The sequence below is a fragment of the Pangasianodon hypophthalmus genome, chromosome 20 (genome assembly GCF_027358585.1).
Source record: "Pangasianodon hypophthalmus isolate fPanHyp1 chromosome 20, fPanHyp1.pri, whole genome shotgun sequence".
Classification (NCBI taxonomy): Eukaryota; Metazoa; Chordata; class Actinopteri; order Siluriformes; family Pangasiidae; genus Pangasianodon; species Pangasianodon hypophthalmus.
Window position 1 is genome coordinate 11,963,476 of NC_069729.1, and position 21,372 is coordinate 11,984,847.

Sequence of the window (21,372 nt, forward strand, 5' to 3'; positions counted from 1 at the left end):
ATGTTTCTTGTGACAAACGTGTGTGTGTACTGGAAATAAAAAAAGTGTGTTTGCACTCACTGGTGCTCCCCGTCCTCCTAGTAACTGCCTGCTAAAGTCAGCAAACGCCGGGGTGAAGTCAGGCCCTCTGGAGAGCACCCGTGGGTCCACTGGCCTTATCGGTAACTTAGTTTGGTTAATCTGAAAAGAGACCATGGGGCACCATGTCCTTACCAGCAGGGGGCACAGTGAGCTCCAGCAATTCAGAAATCAACATAAATGAAAAGCCAGATCTCCCGCATTCTACACCACGCTGTGCTAAGTATCCCACCAGAATCTGAACCTTATACACTATCACAGAACACCTAACACCGATTTGAGACTAATGCACACATTCACCAGCACCGTTCTGGAAGTTTGAAGTGTCACCAAAACATCGACCTACAAGTTTTAGCAACAGCACATTCTTACCAAACCTGACAGCGGCACAGTCAGATGGAGCCGCCACACATGCAAAGTGATGACTAATATAGAAACTCGGCTGAAACCGAAACGAAAAGATTCTAACAGGTGACAGAATGAACCCAAACTGATACTGTACTATTATGTCCACCAGCCACTCCTGTGCCTTAACTCATAAAAGACAGGAGACCAGCATGTGAAATCATATATTACACATAAGCAGTGCGTATATTTTCCTTTACATCTCGGCCAAGTGTGATGTAACCTTAATGCAATTTTAATGGAAACAGGATGTCCGAGGGTTCTGAACTGAGTGTGCCCAACGGAGACGAACATGAACGGTAGTTCATTCGCTGCAGGCTCATTTTTCAGCCTGCAGGAAATGAAGGACCTTGTACATTTCAGTGTTGAAATAGTGTGCATAAATGCAAAACAAGCACATTTGTCATAAAATTTGAGACAACAAAAAAGTAAATCACAGTCTTTTAACAGATCATAAATAAATAAAAGGAAAGAACGTAACCAGAAACTGCTGCTGCTGTTACATGCTAATGTGTAAATTATTATACCTTATATCAGTGGGGTGGCTGTTCCACAGCTTCAGCGCAGCAAATTGCAAATGCTTAGTCACCTTTTTACTCTAACTGAGCTCGAGGAACAGTCAAGAGAAGTTACACCTAATGTGTCTCTGGGTTGTATTTAAAATAAGTAGGTTGGTAACATAAAAAAAAAAAAAACAAAAAAAAAAAAACAAAGCTATGAAGAATTTCAAAAACAAACAATAAGACTGAAAACCAACTAATATGAGCCCAAAATGATTCAGAGCTTCAGTTGAGACATTGCACAGAATGTCTAGACTCACCTTATCCAGAACTACATCTGTGATTTGCGGCAAGCCCTCTGGCTTCTGCACACATGCTGGCATGAACTGGAAGCCCAGCAGGAAGTCCCGGTCATACTGTCTTTTCCCATTGGGCTGCGTGAGCACTGAAACAGATTGAGACAGCAAAACTGCAGTGAGATAAGAAATGAAACTAACAGTTAACAAGTTAAAAAAAAACTAATATTAAAACAAATAAGCCAATATTTATGTCAAAACCAACAACCGAGACTATGTCCTAAGTTGTGAGTGTTTGTCGTATCTTTACCTTCCTGCACTGGAGAGCCCTTCCCCTCCTCAGGAGTGACCGTGTTATCCAGGTGCTCAGTTTCCAACACGGGTCCATCTCCGTTTTTCAGCGGTTCTGTTTCTGTCTCTCCGTTCTCCTCTGGAAAGCACGCTGGAGCTGGAGAGAAGCCATTTCTCATCTCTGAAGCTGGTCTACAGACCTCTTCTCCAGCTGAGCCATCAGTGGTGGACTCCTCCTAAATGATTAAAGGAAAGAAGAGCTTTCAACTCGGAGACTGAATACGTTGCGGGGACCTTAATAAAGTCAGTCAACTTGTTTTCATGATTAGCTTCCCACTTTTGGTTATAGCATCTGTGAAAAATATTAAATGCACAACAAAGAAGGACATTGGGTTATCGGGTGGGTGGGGCTTTATCAGAAGTGGGTGACATCAGTTAATTTATATTTACAAATCAGAATTCGGAAATAGCTGCCCGCCACAAAAACTGAAGTAACTTCTTTTCTGGTCAGTCAGCACCCGAGTGACTGTGAAACAGTGTCTAATGAGCTTTTTTTAAAGTGCTGTAGCTATTTGTAGTTTTCCTGTGGTCTTGGTGTGTAGTACCTTCTTGCATTCTTTTTCTTACAACAGTAAAAGGAATGGGAGCGAGCAGAGTGGGTGAAAAATGAGAATATAATCACACTATCAGTTGCCCTAGACGTCCACATTTAGTTCTGTAAAAGTTATGCCTCTCATTAATCAGCCTGTGAGCTGCAGTGATGTGGTCAGTATGGTAGGCAGTTAAATGTGAGGACAGTCAGGTTCATTTCATTTCTGCACCACTGCGGCTTTGCTTACATTGTGACCCTACCTTAATGAGTGTGGCTTATTAAACTAGCTGCAAATAGTGTAGAAGCAATTGTTCACACACAATGTGCAATCTTGCTCTATATTTGCTACTTGGTGCGAGCACAGCGTCCCAGACGAAATATAATAATACACCAAAAAGTGTTTTGAAATAAAAAAATCTGTACTGACTTTCCTACTTTCTATTCCACCATCACTGGGTTATTTGTGTTGCTGTGGTTATGCCAATGTCAATCATTCTTCTATTTGACAAACCCACATAGCCCTGAGAAGGTGGAAAATTTGAGCTTTTGTGGCATTTAACTATAATTAATTTGGTAATTAAATTTGTTCAATCCACCTTTAAATACATATCAGGAGGCAGATCTGGGGCAGAAGTGATACAAAGAATATTTGGAATTGTAAAACTGTTAACAGTTTCTATGTCGTTACCGTTTATAGTGGCACAACAACAGCTACACACCTTGTTTTCCTCGTGTAGTGAATCCACAGCCGAATTCTCTTCATTTGTTTTTGTCCGGTCCTTTGGTGCAACAGAAGCCGCTTGTACTAACACAGAAAAAAATTAAAAAATGTTAGTAAATATACTGCATTATACGTTCTATAAAAACAACCTAGAAACACCACAGCAAAGCCACAATGGTACGGAAGTGGCACGGTCGGGGCTTTAGCATAAAAATGAACCTCACTCTCTTCACATTTAATCACAGTTCTGCAGAAAAATTGGAAGCCTTGATACAAACTAATACAGAAACGGGTCATACCTGTTGCCGTTATCTTTCTGGAATTAGTCTGACTGTGTGTTTCTGATAAACCATCAGAGCTCTGTGCTGCTGTTTCAGCTTTTAGGTGCACATCATTAGCACCACGGGCCTTGCCTTGCTCGTCTGTGTCACTTCTGGGAGGTTGAATTAAAACAGGCAGGCAAGAGGATGGCGCTAGAGGAGACATGGCATTAGAAGGTATCAAGGTGGTTGGGCTAATTGAAATTTGGGTCACAGGGGCAGGGGCCTCTGTCTGGATCGCTTCTCCTGAAACTGGTGCTTCATTTTGAGCCAAAGTTGTGGACTGAGTGCTGGTCAAGGGAACATCTTGTACCTGGATCTCCTGCTCACAGATTGGAGAGGGGGGTGGTGACTCGGATAGACCATTAACTGCTTTTCCTGGAGAAGGGGAGGAGGCGGTGGGGCTGGGGGTAGCTTCTGGAAGAGTTTCTTCTTCCACAGGGATGGGAGATTGAGCTACAGTAGTGGAAATTTTAGAAAGCTCTTCTGGTTCACCTGCAACTTTCGAATTGCAGGTGCTGAGAGGAAGAGGGAAACTAGAGGGCATTCCAGGTTTCGTGTGAGATGAAGCGTCTGATACAGGAAGAGTTGGAGCTTCTCTTCTTTCTGTGGAGGACTCTGAAGGTCCAGGAGATGAAGATTTATGGGGAGCAAAATCAGCTCTGGGCTTGTCCTCTAATATTAAAAAAGTTCAAGAGGAGAGATTACAGGCAAATCATAGATAATCAACAAATTCAAATTCAAATTTTGTCACATGCATAACCATACACAGTACGACTTACAGTGAAATGCTTTATAAAACTGTTCTGACATAAAATAAGAAAATACAAAAAATATTAAATATAAAGAAAAATATATACAGATTAATTATATTATTATATTATACATATATATATATATATATACACACACACACACACACACACACACATATACATGCGTGTGTGTGTGTGTGTGTGTGTGTGTGTGTAAAAATAACATCATATTCACATATAGACTCATTTAATCTCTGTATTATTCACATCAGTGTGGTTCAGTGTATGGGGAGAGGGGGCGGCAGAGTGTAGCATACCTAAGGTGGGCTTGCTATCAGGACTGAGTCTGTAGGGTGGGTCCATGTTGTAGTATAACTGCTCTGGCGTCTGACTGGCACTTCGCTGCTATGGACACACAGAAATGTTAGGGTATAACAGCAGATAGACATACTCATGAAAATGACTCTGATCGACAACTGTCAGCCATCAAACATCTCCGTGCGATATTTGTGGTTACAAGGTTTGCCCGGGGATAATACCTAGCTTAGAGATTCCACAGGATTTCTCACCCACTCAGAAAGAAAGAGTAAAAAGAAAAGCTTTTTAAAGTGCCATATTAATATTTTTTGGAGAGAATAGCAGACAGAAAGAAAGAAACAATGAATTGCGCCACCTGCCAATGCGTTGCAATCTTTCCTTTCACCGGCCAGTTGCAGCAGACTGTTAGCTAAATTGCAAGAGCATTTTTTTCTCTGACTGCACCTGCAAATGAATTTACTGAATGATATTTAGTCATAGCTACAGACAAAAAGGGCAAAGTTAAGAGTTAGAAAGGAGAATTTTAAAAGAGGAAACAAGAGTACTTTTTCCATGGAAAGCCATGGCAAATGCGTGTACCTTGTCAAGAGACTGTTGTAGTAATTAAGAATTTTAATATCATGAGACTAGGGCTGCATGATATTGAAGAAAAATGCGATACGTGACAACTTGTTAAATAATGAGATATGCAATATAAGGTACGAATAATGCTATAAGTGTAAAATCTAAATCAATTTAAATTATATATATTTAAAAACTGAAAATGACATAACCAACATGCATGTTTTGCATTCTTTTGAGGAAAAGTAACTTTGAGGAAAATCATTCAGCTATCGCAAGTCCTTTCAATATGCATATCATGATATTTACATTTGCAATATTTCGATAATTTCGATATATTGTGCAGCCCTACCTGAGACATGAAACAAATCAAGGGCATTACAAAAATATTCAGAGAATGAGAGGCCAGAAAACGTGAAGCAGCTGGAAGCTGTACTGGCAAAAGCAACTTTTTCTCAGAGCATTACTAGAGCTAATAAGTGGCGATGCTTCCAACCACTAAGCATGGAAAACCTTTCATAAATCCTTGAAAGAGTCTTTAGCTAGTGTTGGTCGGAGTCATTTGTCCCGAAAATTTATGAATATCATCTTGTGTGTCACAACTACAGCTGTCAGATGATACCCAGTTGCAGTTATATCACTAAAATTAAATTCACCATATTGAAGCTATAAAATAATATATTGGTGACTGGCTCTCAGGTATTTTGATGTGGTCTACTCTGGCCCTCTTTGAAAAAAGTCTGTACACCCCTGGCCTAAATAGTGCAAAAAAGCATTTAATGTAGCTTTGCAATGCCAATGTGGAATGGGTCTGTACTGAGAAGATGCTCTCCCATTGTGCAGACTTTCCAAGGGGAACATACTGAAAAGATGCAGCACAGTCTGGTACGACAACTCCACCATTCTGAACGTAAGGCCAGGTAGTGAACTGTCAGAATAGCACAGAATTAATGGGACTCTTCTGGCAAACAAAATATATTTTTTCTTGTCTGCATAACCAGGTTTCCACATACCCCAATCACCACTGTCTACTTTTTGGAAGGAGGTATCAGTTCATTCTATCACACACAAACAGATGGAGGAAAAGTTTCTATCCCAAAGCTGTTAAGCCTCTTGCCTCCACCCACATACATGCTGACCATTAAAACAGATTGTTGAACATTATAGCACAGAATTTTTCTGAATTGCTATTTCACACAAAAGCTGTGCTGTAACATGAATGGTTTCTCAACTGTATATACTTTTTTACTGTTCAGTAACATGCTTACTATGACTTACTGTCTTTAATATTACTGTAAGAAATCTATTGTGCAATGCTTACAACACAAAACCACAACCCCACATTATTCTGCCTTTATATTACACAGCTTTATACCACAGCGCAGTTGAATGCTTTAATCAGAAAGTGTGCATTATTTTCATATAACAGCACAGCTAGCTCAGACAGTAGTTCTGGCTGTAACGTGAATATTAATCTGCTCATTCTAATACGTTATTGTTCCTATAGTAATACCTCATACACAGGGATTTGCACGACGGACACTATTAGTCTTAGACAAACAATCTAAGACTAATAATAAACGTTTTTATTTATTTATTTATTTTTTTTAAAGTGCCATGGTTTAACAAAGTAAAACCTATAATCATTGATTGGTGTTGATATTTTTTTGTTAGGAGACATTTATTTCACATTTAGGGAGTCTCATTAGTAAGTGCTTTGTAACAGTCATGATGCTTTGCAACACCATGTTTTATCACGGCTATAACACAAGTGACAACAGGAACTAACTTGTCTCTCAGATGTTCCATGATGTAACTACAAATGCTTTGTGCATTAAAAAAAATTAAACATTGTAATCATTGTCAAATCATTGTGATATAAGTGCAGTAACACACTCCAGACCGTGCTGTTACATGAAAATCATATTCAGGGTTGGGGCACTCAGCTTGCACGTCATGGGGCATCATTACGCCCCCCTCTCCCCCGAGTGTGCATAATTTTCGCATAATAGCACAGTCTGTCATGTTTTATTCCTTACTTATGATAGATACGTAATGTCTGTAACGCATTTACTGTTTAACGTTTACACTGTTGATTCTGCACTGTCAGTCCTTGCTCTGCACTTTAGTATTGGGTCTCCACTGTGCCGTCTGTGCTTGTTGATTACACATGTGGGGAGAGTGATTAAGCTATTTATTACAGTGTGCCAGTGTAATGACAATAAATGAATTGAAGTGAAGATGCTATAATGAGTCAGTAAAGAGACGTCACAACAGCGGTTGCTGAAAACACACAATTCAGTTTCCTTTGCCAAGATGCTGAAAATCTGCTTAAAGTTGGCAGAAAAGACTTTAGGTCAATAGCCTTCTTCCTACCTGAGGAGGGGTGGGGGTGGAGGAAGGACGGCCCACAGGGGGTGTGGTATTCCCGCTGCCAGCCATGATCTCCTCTGTAATGTCCTTCCCACCCTGGTTGGGGTCCCGGATCCGGATCTGTGAGGACAGAAAGAGAAAGCACAGACATTACGACTAAAGCAGCAAGCTGGATTCATTCCCCCATTCTATGCCTTTATTCTTCATATCACGGTCATGTGCAGACTGTACAGATTTAAGATATCCTGTGCACACCAGATTTGAAATGAATTTTGACAGCATATTTACCTATTCACTATGTCTGTCCTAATTTGGAAATATTTTCTTTGCTATTTATTTCCTTTGACATCTGATGAGGTAAAAATGATATAGCTGGTGTGATGTGGCCCAATACGAATTGGAGTTACTGTTACCACACCAAAATGTATTATTTTCCTACAACAGCACAACCTGAAGTGTTTTATTCTTCTTATACCACAGCAATTTGTCAACAATTACAACATTTATGAAATAATGATGTTGTACATTTAACTTTGTGGAACATCAGCAAGACAATTAAGTTCCTGTTATCACTTACTTTTATTAGCTATAAAATGTTGCTGCCTCACCAGCCTCTCTTTTTTCTCTTTTGAAGTTAATTAGAGGAAAAAAGCGCTGAACCCCGAGACTCCTTCCATAAATGTTAAATAAATATCTACTTACAGAAAACTATTCAATTATTATGTCTTTATTAATTAATAATGCTTTTTTTTTTTTTTTTTTTTTTTTTTTACAAAAAATAAAAAACAGTTTATTATTAGCCTTAGATTATGTAGTGTGTCTAACATTTACACTCCTGTAAATGAATTGTTACTATAAAACAATAACGTATTTGAATGAACACATTATTATAAAGAATTATAGCTGGATCTAGTGTCAGAGCTGCTGCTGCTATAGAAGATTACCTTCTGATCACCTTCTGATCAAGTAGATCTGAGAAATCAACAGCACTGTGGTATAAAAGAAATTAAGCATCTCTAAATTGAAATGGTGATGAAACAGCCATTTGAAACTCTAACTGCATATGCACGATTGTGTGTGAGTTGTGGAACACTCACAGGCTTCTTCTCACGCTTGGCTGGTGGAGGCTGCTGTGGTGCTGTAGGCACTATAATTGGGGCTGAAGAGGGATACACCGTCTGGCCTGGAAAATAGGCTGGACCCGGAGCAGCTGTTGCTAAAAGAGAGACATGCAAAGAGGAGAGGGGAGAGGGGAAAAAAAAAAAAAAAAGAGGCACATCATTATTTCATGAGTCACTGATCAAAACAAGCTACTGAGGATATCATTCTGGAATGTGGTCAGATATCAGGCAGTACTTTCAACATCCGATGAACAGGAAAAACAACTGCACGTGACTAAAACCAGCTGGGTGCGAGGCAAAGACTCAGACTGAGGAATGTATAGTGTATACTCCACTTTTGCACTGTGAACTAACCGTAGGGTGCAGGGTATTCTCCTGGGCCAGGGCCAGGGTAGAAGGTTCCAGAGGCAGGGGGTGGGACAGAGAACTGCTGCGGAGGTCCAACATAGGGTGAACTGTGTCGATACTGAGGCTTAAAAGGGGAGAACACCAGTTAGGCCAAGCCAGTTCAGCTACTCTATTTCAATTATAGATGGCCTGCTTGAAGTCAATTACCTGGTGATGATACTATATCTACTGGACAAGAGCAGCAGTTACATAATACTTGGATGACATCTCCCACACTCCCTTGTTTCTAGTAAAAGCTTTTTTTAACTGAATAATGCACTATCATTTAGTGCAAGAGCCCGCCCTCCACTGTAGAAATAAGTGTATAAGTTCAATCGCTCCAACTGCTGCTGTTCCTGTGCTGTGCTGTAAACTCGATCTCATGCTGTGAGGACACATGACTGAGGACAAAACCTTCCCATTTTACACATTCCTTCATTTTATCTAAAATATTTGTACAATTTTTATTTGCTGTCATACATTTTATGTCTTTAATTTATGTGAACCCATTTTACCTTGCTCTGTAAACACAACATTGAATGGGATACTAAAAAAAAACAAAGCATTAGATAAATGGCGAGGTTGTAGCTTGACTGTATGAAAGACGGGTGGCTACCTTGAGATTCCATTTAAATTAAAGATTTTGCTGGTCTGGGATTCAAATAAACTGCACACAGTTCTTGTCAAAGAAATAAATAAGCCATAATGACTAAAAGACAGTTCTATAACAGTATTATACTGGCAGGCAGCGCTCAGATGGGATAGGGCTCGGGTACCTGGGGGATGTAGTACTGAGCCGTTTGCGCTGAGGGAAAAGGCATGGGAGTCATGGTCATCATGATAGTTTGATTAGGGGGATAGACAGCAGCTGCTGTGGGGGTCTGAGAGCCGTGCCGGAGCGAGGGAGTGTTGGTGGGAAGAGCAGGCCGAGGTGTCTGCATCTGAGCCCTGTGCAAGAACTGCAGCAGCAGAGAGAAAGAGAGGACAAAAGATATCAATCAAGCTGTTAATTTGAAGAAAATATCCAGCTGTTTCAGGATTAAATGGTCTCAACATGAACTCTTGGTGTTACACTGAATTGAATGAATAGTTTTTAATTTCCATTCAGACATTTAGATCCTGGGTGAAGAGAATAAGCATTTTACTTCTTCATCTACTATTCAGAGTCGGGTTAAGCACATGTAGTGAGGAGTCTGACATCTGAATATCAGTGTGTGCAATTTTGGTATTATCTATGGCCTTGAGTGCTGCTCAGATGCTCGCTCCAGGTGGAGTCATGTCTAAGTTATCCACTAATCTGAATTGACTCTGTGTTTCCTTGTACGATGCCCACTCTAGTTTGGAGCTGTATTAAGTCTGACAATTGGCTGTCGTCACAATATTGCATTGTTTTGCACAATATAAAATACATACAGATTCATCTAGAATGCCATTTCAGGGCAATTTTAAATTTATAAATATTACTTTATGAAACAAGTAATCATATGAATCATTCATGCTACTTTTTCACAGCACATTTACCCTTACTAAGCTTCTAGCATCATTGGTACCAAATAGTGCATGCCTGCTGGAGATTATGGTAGTGCGCATGTCTAGTTCATAATGCCAAAATAAATAAATAAATAAATAAATAAATAAATAAATAAAAAATAAAAAATAATAATAATTATTATTGCCCTGCTTCTCTGTTATGAGCACCTGCTAGACATTACTGTGGTATCAAAGTCCTATTCTATTAGCAGCCAATTAATATGGGTCCCAGACTGCGAAAGTAAGACAAATTAGAATAGCAAGTTAGCCTTATTATCATCACTAGAACTATTCATGAAAATCAACCTCAACATATTTGGTTGCTTAAATGTTTATTTGAACCTTGCCTACTTGTCATTTAGATATTATCTTATTAGCTTAAACTTTACTTTCTATCAAGCTTATTCTACTACCACAATCAACCTCATATTCCACTCAGAAAAAAAAAAATCTGCTTTATCAGTATATTATCTGATTCTTATGGCTTAAAGGCAAGTGGTTAGACACAATTAAAAATACTCATGCCCAGAGAGCTTTAATCAAGAAAAACCTGGCAACTTCAGATACATGAACTGAATAAGCCATCCAGAAAATCAAGTTAAGCACCCGCTTAAAGTTCCTCGCGTGTCTACTGACTATTGAGCCTATGTCTCAATCTCTCAATAAAGCCCCTAGTGAATATCCACATTAAACGTCTAAAAACACACAAACACTTGTTGGAGAAAGGAATGATTTATAGCCTAGTAACAGCTTTAGCTATATCAATCCTGGAGGCAAAATCTCCCAACTCTCTGATCACCCTGCACTGCAAATATTTCCTCAACAAACCCAGCCAATGAGGGTGTCAGCTGAGCAACTTCACCACCAGAGGTGACCCTTTGTGGCTTGCCCACATTCTTCCCTCTCTCCAACATACGGAAACGGTGAAATTACCTTCTTTTCCCCTTGCCTATGACACCAAACCAACATTACTTGAAATCGTATCAATCCTCCCACAGCACAATGAGCCAAAAACAAGTAAATGGTCCAGTGGTGGGTCACACCCAGTAAAACCATTGCTCAGTGGTGCAGAGGTGATCCCTACAGCTGGAATACAAATTAATCTCCATGAAGAATCCACACATAATTTAATTAGAAAGAAAATACACCCATCTTTCCTCAGGAACTACATTAGTCATCTGTGTGGTCACACTGACTGAGTGGAGTGCTAAGTTATTGTGCTAAGTTAAGCTCAATTTATTTATATAGTGCTTTTAACAATAGACATTGTCACAAAGCCGCTTTGCAGAGATCCAGGTATAGATTTAAAAATGTATCCCTAATGAGCACGCCAAAGGCAATGGTAGCAAGGAAATCCACCCCGAGACGACATGAGGAAGAAAACTTAAGATGAACCAGACCCAAAAGGGAACCCATCTGCTTCTGGGTGACACAGGATAGTGCAATTATGAGTCCACAACTTCAAACTACAGACTCACTCAGTGTTGAAAGGAAGTGAGCTTAGCTGAGATATACACATTTTCTCAGAGGTGCTTATAGCCTCCCAGACGGTGATGACACCACAACATAAAAACAACACTGACTGTGAGATTAAAAACCTGAGAAAGTCTGGAGGACTCCCTGTTTTCAACTCCGTAACGAGTGTACATGGCTTGTTTAGTGAACGTGAAGCCATTATACTGAAATCAATGCTGCAGCAGATCAGTAGAGAGCAGCATGAGATAAATACACAGAACAAGTATGTGCATGTCTGTCTATGCAGGACAGGAGTCAACCTGTTAGACACTTTTACTGCAGCAATTAGTGGGCTTCTATAAAGCCCATGGGATTAAAACACTAGTATCACATTTAAAATGATTAGGCCTGATTCAGGAAGCCGCAGGCTAGACAGTGTTTTAAGACGGAAACAAACTAGTCTTGCCTCCTTGCAAAAGCTAACTTCAGCCATCTATTTCATTGTGTTGATGGCAGAGCTTAAGCACTAAACGTCATGGGTTAAAAGTCTTCTAAGGGGCTTTCCTCGTGCTGTGTGTTTCAAAGGGACTTGGATTGGCCAGAATCCTTGCTCAGTATTGAGGCAATAAGGAGAGAGAAGCTGATGGGATAAAGGGCACAGAGAAATCAATAAAGATTTGTGTGCACACACAACGGGTACATGATTGTGCAATCACAGAGTCACACACAGACACCTTGGGTAAGCCTGAAAGCCTTTCAGAATTTTAGGCATGTCCTGTAAAAGTTATTTATCCATACCAGGACCAATAGCTTATGAATTCTCTGCTAGCAGAGAGAAACAGAGAATAACAAATAGACCTGAGCACTGCCGGCCACTGAGCACTCTATTAAAGAGACCGAGCACATGTGACAGTGCTGACGGTCTGAAGAGTGTGTGTGGTGCTATTAGAGAACCATGAGTCATATATGCCAACACAAGTGAGAGCAGAGCCAGGGGCTAAACAGTGGTGTGTTGCTCTGTATGTGTTCATGAGAGCTGATGACTTCTACTAGCCATGACTCATATATGTCAACAGCAGAGATAGCACAGTTTAGAGCAAAAAAAACCCCAAGAATCCTCCGTGTCCACTGTGAGCACATGCAAGATTGTTGGAGGCAGACTGTATGTGTATCATCTTAATGTGCAGATTTTATATTTTTATATGACAATGCTGTACTCATATAGTATTTCTGTTGTGGACACTTCAAAATTCTGTCATGTGAGAGCCAGCTGATAGGGAGACACCATTATTGTTTACAAATTTATGTAAACTCACAGCTAATTTTTTTTTAACTGGTTTAAAAATGTCAGATGTTGCTCCCAAGGTTCCATTTAGCAAGCTAACATGACATAACTAAACTGAAAGTGTATGTCACTTGCTATCTAACATTAGACCATTAGCCAGGTCACACAGTTACACAACAGCTAGCAAGATTAGAAGCCAGTAAACAAATGTCACATGTATTGCAGACTGGAAGTAATGACTTATAATAAACCTGTCGTGGATCCAAAATGCAATGCCTCCAAAGGATCCTTTTTCAGTTAAAGCACTGCCCAATAAGATAAACATTTATTTATATATTACTGCATTCATTTTGTGAAGCATGATAGAAGATAAGTGAGTTATTGTGACAAATACCATGATATCCCACATGCTTAGGCAGGCTCTGACATATGACCGGCCTGGGTGTCTGAGACAGTCAGTCATTTCCTGGTAAACATCTGGATTAGTAGGCTTCTGCTATGTAAAGGACCAAAAAAAAAAGGCTCATTTTGCTGTTGATGATAAACATTTTCTTTTATTTGTTATAAATTGTTTCCAACTGCTTCACATATGTATTTGCTGGCATGATGCCCCATGATGTTGTACTGGCAACTCACTGCTCATTCCCAGATCCCAACACCGGCTGCTCTGGAGTCAACAACTATTTTTAGTAGTCAGATACATTATATTAACAGCAGTCGGTATTAATGAACTTACCAAGCTAACTGGGCCATGAGTTAATTTATAGTGAAGTTGTCACTTGATGGCTGGGCCAGCAACAGCCCTGATAGTATTAAATGTAACCTTTAGGTGCTACACTTTGAGGCAGAGCACAGTGATGAAGCAGCAACTTTATTGAATCCACTACTCCCAATTCTGACCTACATTCAACAGCTCTTTGCTGATTCGACAATTCACTCCCTGTTGGTTTCAAATCTGCTGTAAGTTGCTGGTGTTGACAGCTTGTTGTGGAGGCAGGCGTGTTGCACAGATGTCAAACCCCTCCACTATTCCCACACCGTGCCCAAAAAAAAAAAAAAAAAAAAAAAGGAGGAGGGCCATCCATGGGATATCCACTGGAATTTGTTTTCAGATTTATTTCAGTGTCACCAAAACTGTTGCAGACTAGCAATAGTTGACACTATGTTGAAATCTGCATGAAGCAAGCCAGTTTGCCTAGAGAGCACTCTTGTGATTAAGTTACAGTAAAAATCAGCAGAAGGATCTAAGGCAGTCCTGATTACAGGTTCTCCAGAGGTTGTTACATAAGCGATAATCATTAACATCCTTGAAGCAGATTGCTTTTGCGAGTAGAACCAGCCTGCTTTTGCAAGAACAGGAAATGAGGAAGAAAAAAGTCCCACTGGTACAATTATAATGGGAGAACATGTGTGTGTTTATGTATCTGATTGAACAAGAAAGGGAGAAAGCTTGTGTGTGCCACAGCTTGTAACTGAAGAAAGCACTAACGTCATCTTACATGGCGACCAAACAGAAATAAGTTGGATGAATGAAATTTCTCATGCCTCTGCAGCATTTCCTCTTAGCCTGACTTATGTATCTGCAGGAGAACGCACCATTGTTCCTCCTCCATCTGGCCTGCCACACACACACTTCTGTGGCGCTGACCCGGAGTGTGTGGTGCCAGTGTACGGGCTAATGCCATCCTGCTGGCACTCAGCTATTTACAGCCTGTCAGAATTATAATAGCCAGATATGTTATTGAAGGTGCAAAAGACTGATTAATCTGTGCTGGGAAGGCTAAGAGGTTCTGGTTTGCTCTGGTTTTCCAAACACTGGAATTGACATATGTGCTGACAGAATGTCTAAACAACTTTCTGTGTCAATTTCTGGCTGATAAAATGCTCTTTCCTGCATTGCAGAACTGTATGTATAAATCTCCCGAGAATTACTCTTGAAAATAGTCTTCAAATAGTTCTAAGAGCAACTCTTAGGAACTCTTAGGATCTAATCCTAGGAGTAAGAAGTGTGAAAGTGGTACTGCTATCAAAATTTTAAGATTTTGCCTATTTAAGTGATGACATAATTCTCTGTTTAAACGCAAACCCCACTGGACCCAAATACACACCCTATAGCTGAGTTGACAGAAAGAAAGGAAGGACAGTATAAAGAGGAGATTTGGGATCATTCTGACTAATTATAATAATAAACCAGTTTGGCAGGTGATGAATGCTTCATATCCAGCCACCACAGAAGAGTACGAGAAATGATAGTATGAGCTGTCAAACTACTGTATGCAGATCACAGCATTTAAAAAATTTACAGACTCCACAAACTAGTGAAACAGTTTGTTATTTCCATGTATAACTGACTGTACTAAAATTTATACATGAGTGCCAGGCTTTGTGCAAAAGCAGGGGAGCACTTTTTACTTCCTTCCATTTTTAGCAAAAAATACTTCTTTTCCATCAAAACAAAGTAATGAATTATTAATTTAATTGGTAATTGTTTATTAAAATTTTGTCCATACCAGTTAGACTTTATTTTGACATTCTATGCACATATTTAGTAGCCACAGAAGCAGCTTTTAATGGTTTGAAGTATAGCCAAGGAATAAACAGTCGCAAATGTTTTTTTAGGTGGTTAACATAACACGTACTGCGCAGCTGATTATATACATCTCTCAAATAAAATGTTTTGTGCAAGAATTGCACTGCACTGATGTTACACTGATTTCACCCGTTTCTGTTCGAAAGCCTGCAAGCTACTCTCTAAGCTTAGGGATATGGCAGTGACGGCTTGTGAAATACTAGTGGTTTTACTGCAGGAGGAGATAAAGAAGTGCAGATATGGTTTTATAAGATAAAATGTCATCCCCCCCATTACTAGCATCTTATTTGAATCATTTTCAGGGGAACTGTCAAAGGTATTTTATGGCCACTTTATTAATATGAGATTTGTGGATGGTTGACCGTGCCTTAAATGATAAAAAACAAATTTATATCATGACGCCTACTACTGTCTGATATCCACCCAAAATGCGTCACACTTCAGTATAATAGTACAGCTCACAAGGTGATTTTTTTTTTTTTTGACTTTAGATCATGACTTTAGGTCACACCACAATGCTCACTGGTTTGGGCATATTTTGTGGCATGGCTGTGCTGGGCACCACAGTTTCATCATGCTTTTGGGTTGTTTCTGCTTCTCATAGCTGTGTGTTGCTTGCAGAATCAAATCTTAAGCTAAAGAGTGAGGGGTCTTCACTGCTTTCTTTCTCAAGTGGATGTTTTGTTTTAGAGGAGGTTGATAAAATTACATGAAACATAGTCATGTCTTTGCTTAATCTCATGCTCATGCAATTATTTCCACAGAAGGTCAATTTTTTTTTTTATTCCAATACAAAGTAGGGGAGAAAAACCATGTCTGATCCCAATCTAATAAAAGGGGGATGCAGGTGCTCCACTTGTTTCACTGCTCAGGCGTCTATGAACCCATGCGTAAAGTTTGAAAATATTTTAAATCAAATGAACAGAAGAGCTAGCTGACAACATGTGGCAAATGGATGGGCCTCAATAAACCATTGTTGTTTACTGATTAATTCTTAATTCCGTATCAACTGCAATACATCCAGAAGTTAGTGGGTGCACATCTTTTCTGTCTTAGTGCTGCCAATGTTCGTTACTCGAAAGAGTCTGAGACTCCTGCGATAGCTGCATATGCTCTGTGTATATCCCTAACAGGTAGAAATCCTTCATGTCTGTACTGCAGAAATACAATACCATATGGTACATCACACTGTATATAACGACTGCTTATAAATGGTACACAAATAGCCCAGATGAGCAGCAGCAATTAATGTCAGTCTTCGTTGCTTCACATCTGTTAGTCAGACAGCTCATTTGGAATGACAAGTAACATAAATGTCTTCAATGTTTGGCGCTCAAGGACACATACTGATGCCTCAAAATACAGTGTGATGTAGAGTTTCTAGGCATTTCATACCCTGATGAGGAAGAAGCTTTAAAATGCTTTCGGAGAACTTATTTACCACTATGGCCATACTTGCAGCTGCAGAAAGGTCTAACGGTTAAGGAAGTCTGCTTTTTCTAATGTAGCCATGCCGCAGTGAAGCAACATCCTCTTCTGATGTCAGGACAAGTTTTTAGATCAGTTACGTGGCCATCAAGCCATGAAATCCATGAAGAAGTGAATGATTAATAATTTGCCTAGAAATGTCCATTACACACAGAGACCAATTAGGCTGAAGCATGAAGAGTCTGTAAGAGTCTTTCTATTTAAAACGTCGGAATAAACATAACGGGGCTTGTTTTTATAGGAAAATAGTCAATGCCACAGGGTGGTGTGATGCCGCCTGAGGCAATACGGAGTTACTGTTACCACCCCAGAGTTGATTATTTTCCAATAACAGCATGTCCAGAAGTATTTTATTTCTTTAACATAACAGCAGTTTGTCAACACCTACAAATTTTTATATATTAACGAATGATACCTTGTACTTTTAACTGTTTATGGTTATATTTAATGTGGTGGAACACTGCCAAGACAAGTAAGCTTGTCTTTAAAAAAAAAAAAAAAAAAACTAAAATAAATTACAGCTTTAAGTTACTGAGACAGCACACAGACACTCTCATGGCAAAAAAAACCTCACTGATAAGTGCTGACACTGATCAGTTATTATAACTTTAAATAACACTTTTTTTTTTAATTCGTTCATTATTAGCCTTAGATTATATAGTCTCCACCATACAAATCTCTGTGAATGAGCTGTTACTACAGAAACAATAACATATTTATTGTGGCACAAGAGGGATGTTACCTGATGGTGGGTGGGCCGAGGCCCTGTCACAAACTGATGGAGACAGATCGATGCAGCAGCAGTCACAGAGAAGGAAAGAGAGAAAGAGAATGAGAGATTAGCATACGATTGAGAGATATACATGGCGTAGAACAGTGACTGTGCTGCCATTTAAACATGTTCAAAACTGTGAAATGGGGAGGATAGTTTCGTTTCCTCCCACATGTACAAACACACACACTCATCAGCAGCGCAGACGGTTCTCTTGGTGGATCTCAGCATGGTGCTAATGAGGTTTGTATCTGACAGCAGAAGGAGAAGCAGCCAGAGACACATGGTCGATTCCACACAACAGAAAGGATTTCCGTCACACATTCCAGATCAGAGGTGCTAAACACAAACTGAAAAATCACTGGCTCTTCTTGTGGTTTCTGCTGTGAGTACAGTTTTAAACATTAGCACTTCCTACCATTAAACGTATTGCAGTTAATTACCACAACTTTTGGATTACAATTCCTGACAGTTGCATGAGTTTAAAAAAAAAAAAAAAAAAAAAAAAAAAAACACACTGAGAAATGTGCTCTCCAATATAGAACTATTACTGTGGTGGCTTCCAAACTCTGTGCACAACTGCAAAATACATTCATTATCATTTAATCTAAACCAAAACTTTGCACGAAGAACAGAACAGACACAAAGAATGCTTTTCAACACCCATCTAAAGAGAGGCACATTGTTGTAGATAATGGGTTTTGAAAATCATAATTTCTCCTTCTTGTGCAGTGACATTAATTCATCATCTTTTCAGGCATACTTCCGAACTAGGGTTTACCACCCACACTCGCAGAAAGAAAGGGTATTAAACTATACTTTTCCTTGATTCTGGGGTGGGAGCCTTATCTTTTATAAGTTAAATTTCACCTGAATATGTGGATATAGTGTACCTTTAAGGTACATACAGTCCCCTCTGAAAGTATTGGAATGGCAAGGCCAATTCTACTGTTTTTGCTATAAACTGAAGACTTTTGAGATCACAAGATGAATATGAAATTATAGATCAAAATTTCAGCGTTCATTTCCTCATATTTACATATAGATGTGTTAAACAACTTAGAACATGGCACCTTTTGTTTGAATCCACCCATTTGTTCAAGTGATCAAAATGTTGGAACACGTGACTGACGTGCTTCTTGTTGCCCAGGTGTGTCCTGTTAGATTGACTGTTTAAACAATTACTAGCCCTGAATGTCTACTCTGGTTTGAACCCTGGGTTTCACCGGTGAAGACTGCATTTCTTGTTAACCAACATGAAAACCAGAAAGCTGTCTATGGAGAAATAAGCAAGCCAATTTTTAAGTTGAGAAAAGAGGAAAATCGATCTGGGCCATTCCATAAACATTGGACATAGCCAATACAATTTGGAATGATCTGAAAAAGGAAGAATCCACTGGTGTACCAACAACCAGACATCAAACAGCAGCAGTTGATGACAGAAACATTGTGACAGCTGTGAAGAAAAACCCAGAAACAATAGTCTGTGACATCACCAACAACCTCCACAGGGCAGGGGTGAAGATATCACAATCTACTGTTCAAATAAGACTTCGACAGCAGAAATACAGAGGCCATACCACAAGAAGCAAACCACTCATCAGCAGTAAGTATCAGAAGGCCAGACTGGAATACACAAAGAAATATAGAGATGAGCCACAAAAGTTCTGGAACCAAGATTAACCTCTACCAAAGTAATGGAAAGGCCAAAGTGTGGAGAAAGAAAGGATGTGCTCATGATCCAAAACATACAAGCTCATTGGTCAAGCACAGTGGAGGTAGTGTCATGGCTTGGGCTTGCAAGGCTTCTTCTGGAATGTGCTCACTAATCTTTGAATCTTACTAATCACCAGACCTTAACCCAACAGAGTATGCATTTCACCTCTTGAAGAGGAGACTGAAGGGAGAAACGCCAGAAACTAACAACAACTGAAAGAAGCTGTGGTACAAGTCTGGAAAAGCATCACAAAAGAAGAACGCAACCTCCTCGTTGGCTATCTGTTCCAATACTTTTGCTCATCTAAAAGCTGGGTGGTCTGGGACAAAAGGTGCCACGTTCTTTAAAGTTAGCTGTAAACAGCAGGAAATGAATGCTGAAATTCTGACCCATCACCTCATATTCATCTTTTGATCTCAAATCCAAATGTCTTCAGTGTATAGCAAAAACAAAAGAATTGGCCTTGACCTTCCAATACTTTCAGAGGAGACTGTAATTACCTTTACAGAGTAAAGCTTTAAATGTACACTAGGCTTGTGTGATACTAATTTTTCCCTGATCCATTTTAAAATAATAGTCTTCCAGAAACGTTAGCTTAAAAAAAAAAAAAAAAAGACAGTTAAATGAGCATTTCCATCATTGCCGTTTTAAGAAGAGTAGGGGAGGGGGTATCAATCTTATCAGCTGTGCAATCGGGAACTGTGGCAATCGTGAAAACTAAGCTAGATGGTGGATTGTTAAGTACTAAGCAGTAAACAGTATAAAAACCACACATGTTGATGCAATTCTTTTAGAAATTGGTTCACATGGCTGAAATTTTCTCTGTTGATGCTTAGTGTTGAGCAAGAAAGTGGCAGTCAAAAAAAAACCCATTCATATATTTCTGTTACAAATTATATAAGTGGTAGATCTCACACTTTGTTATTTAATCCGTCACCTATTTAATCCTTTGGGGTCAAAATCTTCACCCCCCCCCCCCCCCTCAGCCCAAAAAAAAAAAAAAAAAAAATAAATAAATAAATAAATAAAGAGAGCCCTTTGACCATTTTTGGCCGGAATTTTTCAGTAGCCTCCCTAATAAATATAGTACACTGATGTTAAATATACAGTATACTAGTCTAATGTCAGCTAAGTCAACCATACATTGACAGAGTTTATTTCACATTAACAAACTCCAAATGTTCTCCATTTACCATGACAGGGGGTGGAGCTTCCAGAAAGTCAGAAAACACCTTCGCAGCCATAAGATCGTTATATCTTACAAGCTGAATGCACACTATATGCACTTCCTAAGGAAAATATACATAATAAAGGTACAAAAGCTGTACACTTGTGTGTAACACCCCAGAAACAAGAATTTCTGGATCAAAATCCAGTTTCTATACTATACGCCCTTGTGGACACTTGACCATCACAATCATATGTACTTTTTGAACATCCCATTCCACCCCTTTTCTGTTACAATAACCTCCACTCTTTTGAGGCCTTCCACTAGATTTGTGGAGGATCCACTAGGATCTGTGTAGGACAAATGGAGTTCTTCCAATCCAACCTTGGTAAACTATGTCTTCATGGAGCTTGCTTTGTGCACAAGGGAACTATAATAATGAAACTGTTTTGGACCCCTTAGTTCCAGTGAAGGGAAATTGTAATTCTACAGCATACAAAGACATTCTATAGAATTGTTTCAAACTTTGTGGCAACAGTTTGGAGAAGACCCACTGATGGGTGTGATGGTCAAGTGTCCATACACTTTTGGCCATAGTGTAGATTGCACATTAGCTGCTCATTTGATGCAAAGAGAAGGGCCCCACATC

At 39.4% G+C, this 21,372-nt stretch overlaps 1 protein-coding gene across 8 annotated transcripts in view; it reads right to left on the reverse strand.

Annotated features, from left to right (window-relative positions):
- Positions 1-21,372, reverse strand: part of eif4g3a (eukaryotic translation initiation factor 4 gamma, 3a) — a 59,178-nt gene that overhangs the window by 18,932 nt on the left and 18,874 nt on the right. For 3 of the 8 annotated variants that reach the window (XM_053227213.1, XM_053227212.1, XM_053227215.1), the window contains 12 exons: positions 17,809-17,841; positions 13,383-13,484; positions 9,495-9,677; positions 8,686-8,803; positions 8,308-8,426; positions 7,214-7,330; positions 4,276-4,363; positions 3,183-3,878; positions 2,882-2,967; positions 1,590-1,806; positions 1,304-1,428; positions 61-180 (listed from right to left, as the gene is read on the reverse strand). In XM_053227213.1, the coding sequence (XP_053083188.1) occupies positions 61-180; positions 1,304-1,428; positions 1,590-1,806; positions 2,882-2,967; positions 3,183-3,878; positions 4,276-4,363; positions 7,214-7,330; positions 8,308-8,426; positions 8,686-8,803; positions 9,495-9,677; positions 13,383-13,484; positions 17,809-17,841 (2,004 nt within the window). The remainder of the gene's footprint in view (positions 1-60; positions 181-1,303; positions 1,429-1,589; positions 1,807-2,881; positions 2,968-3,182; positions 3,879-4,275; positions 4,364-7,213; positions 7,331-8,307; positions 8,427-8,685; positions 8,804-9,494; positions 9,678-13,382; positions 13,485-17,808; positions 17,842-21,372) is intronic. The other 5 variants (XM_053227216.1, XM_034314120.2, XM_034314118.2 and 2 more) reach the window with 3 other exon arrangements.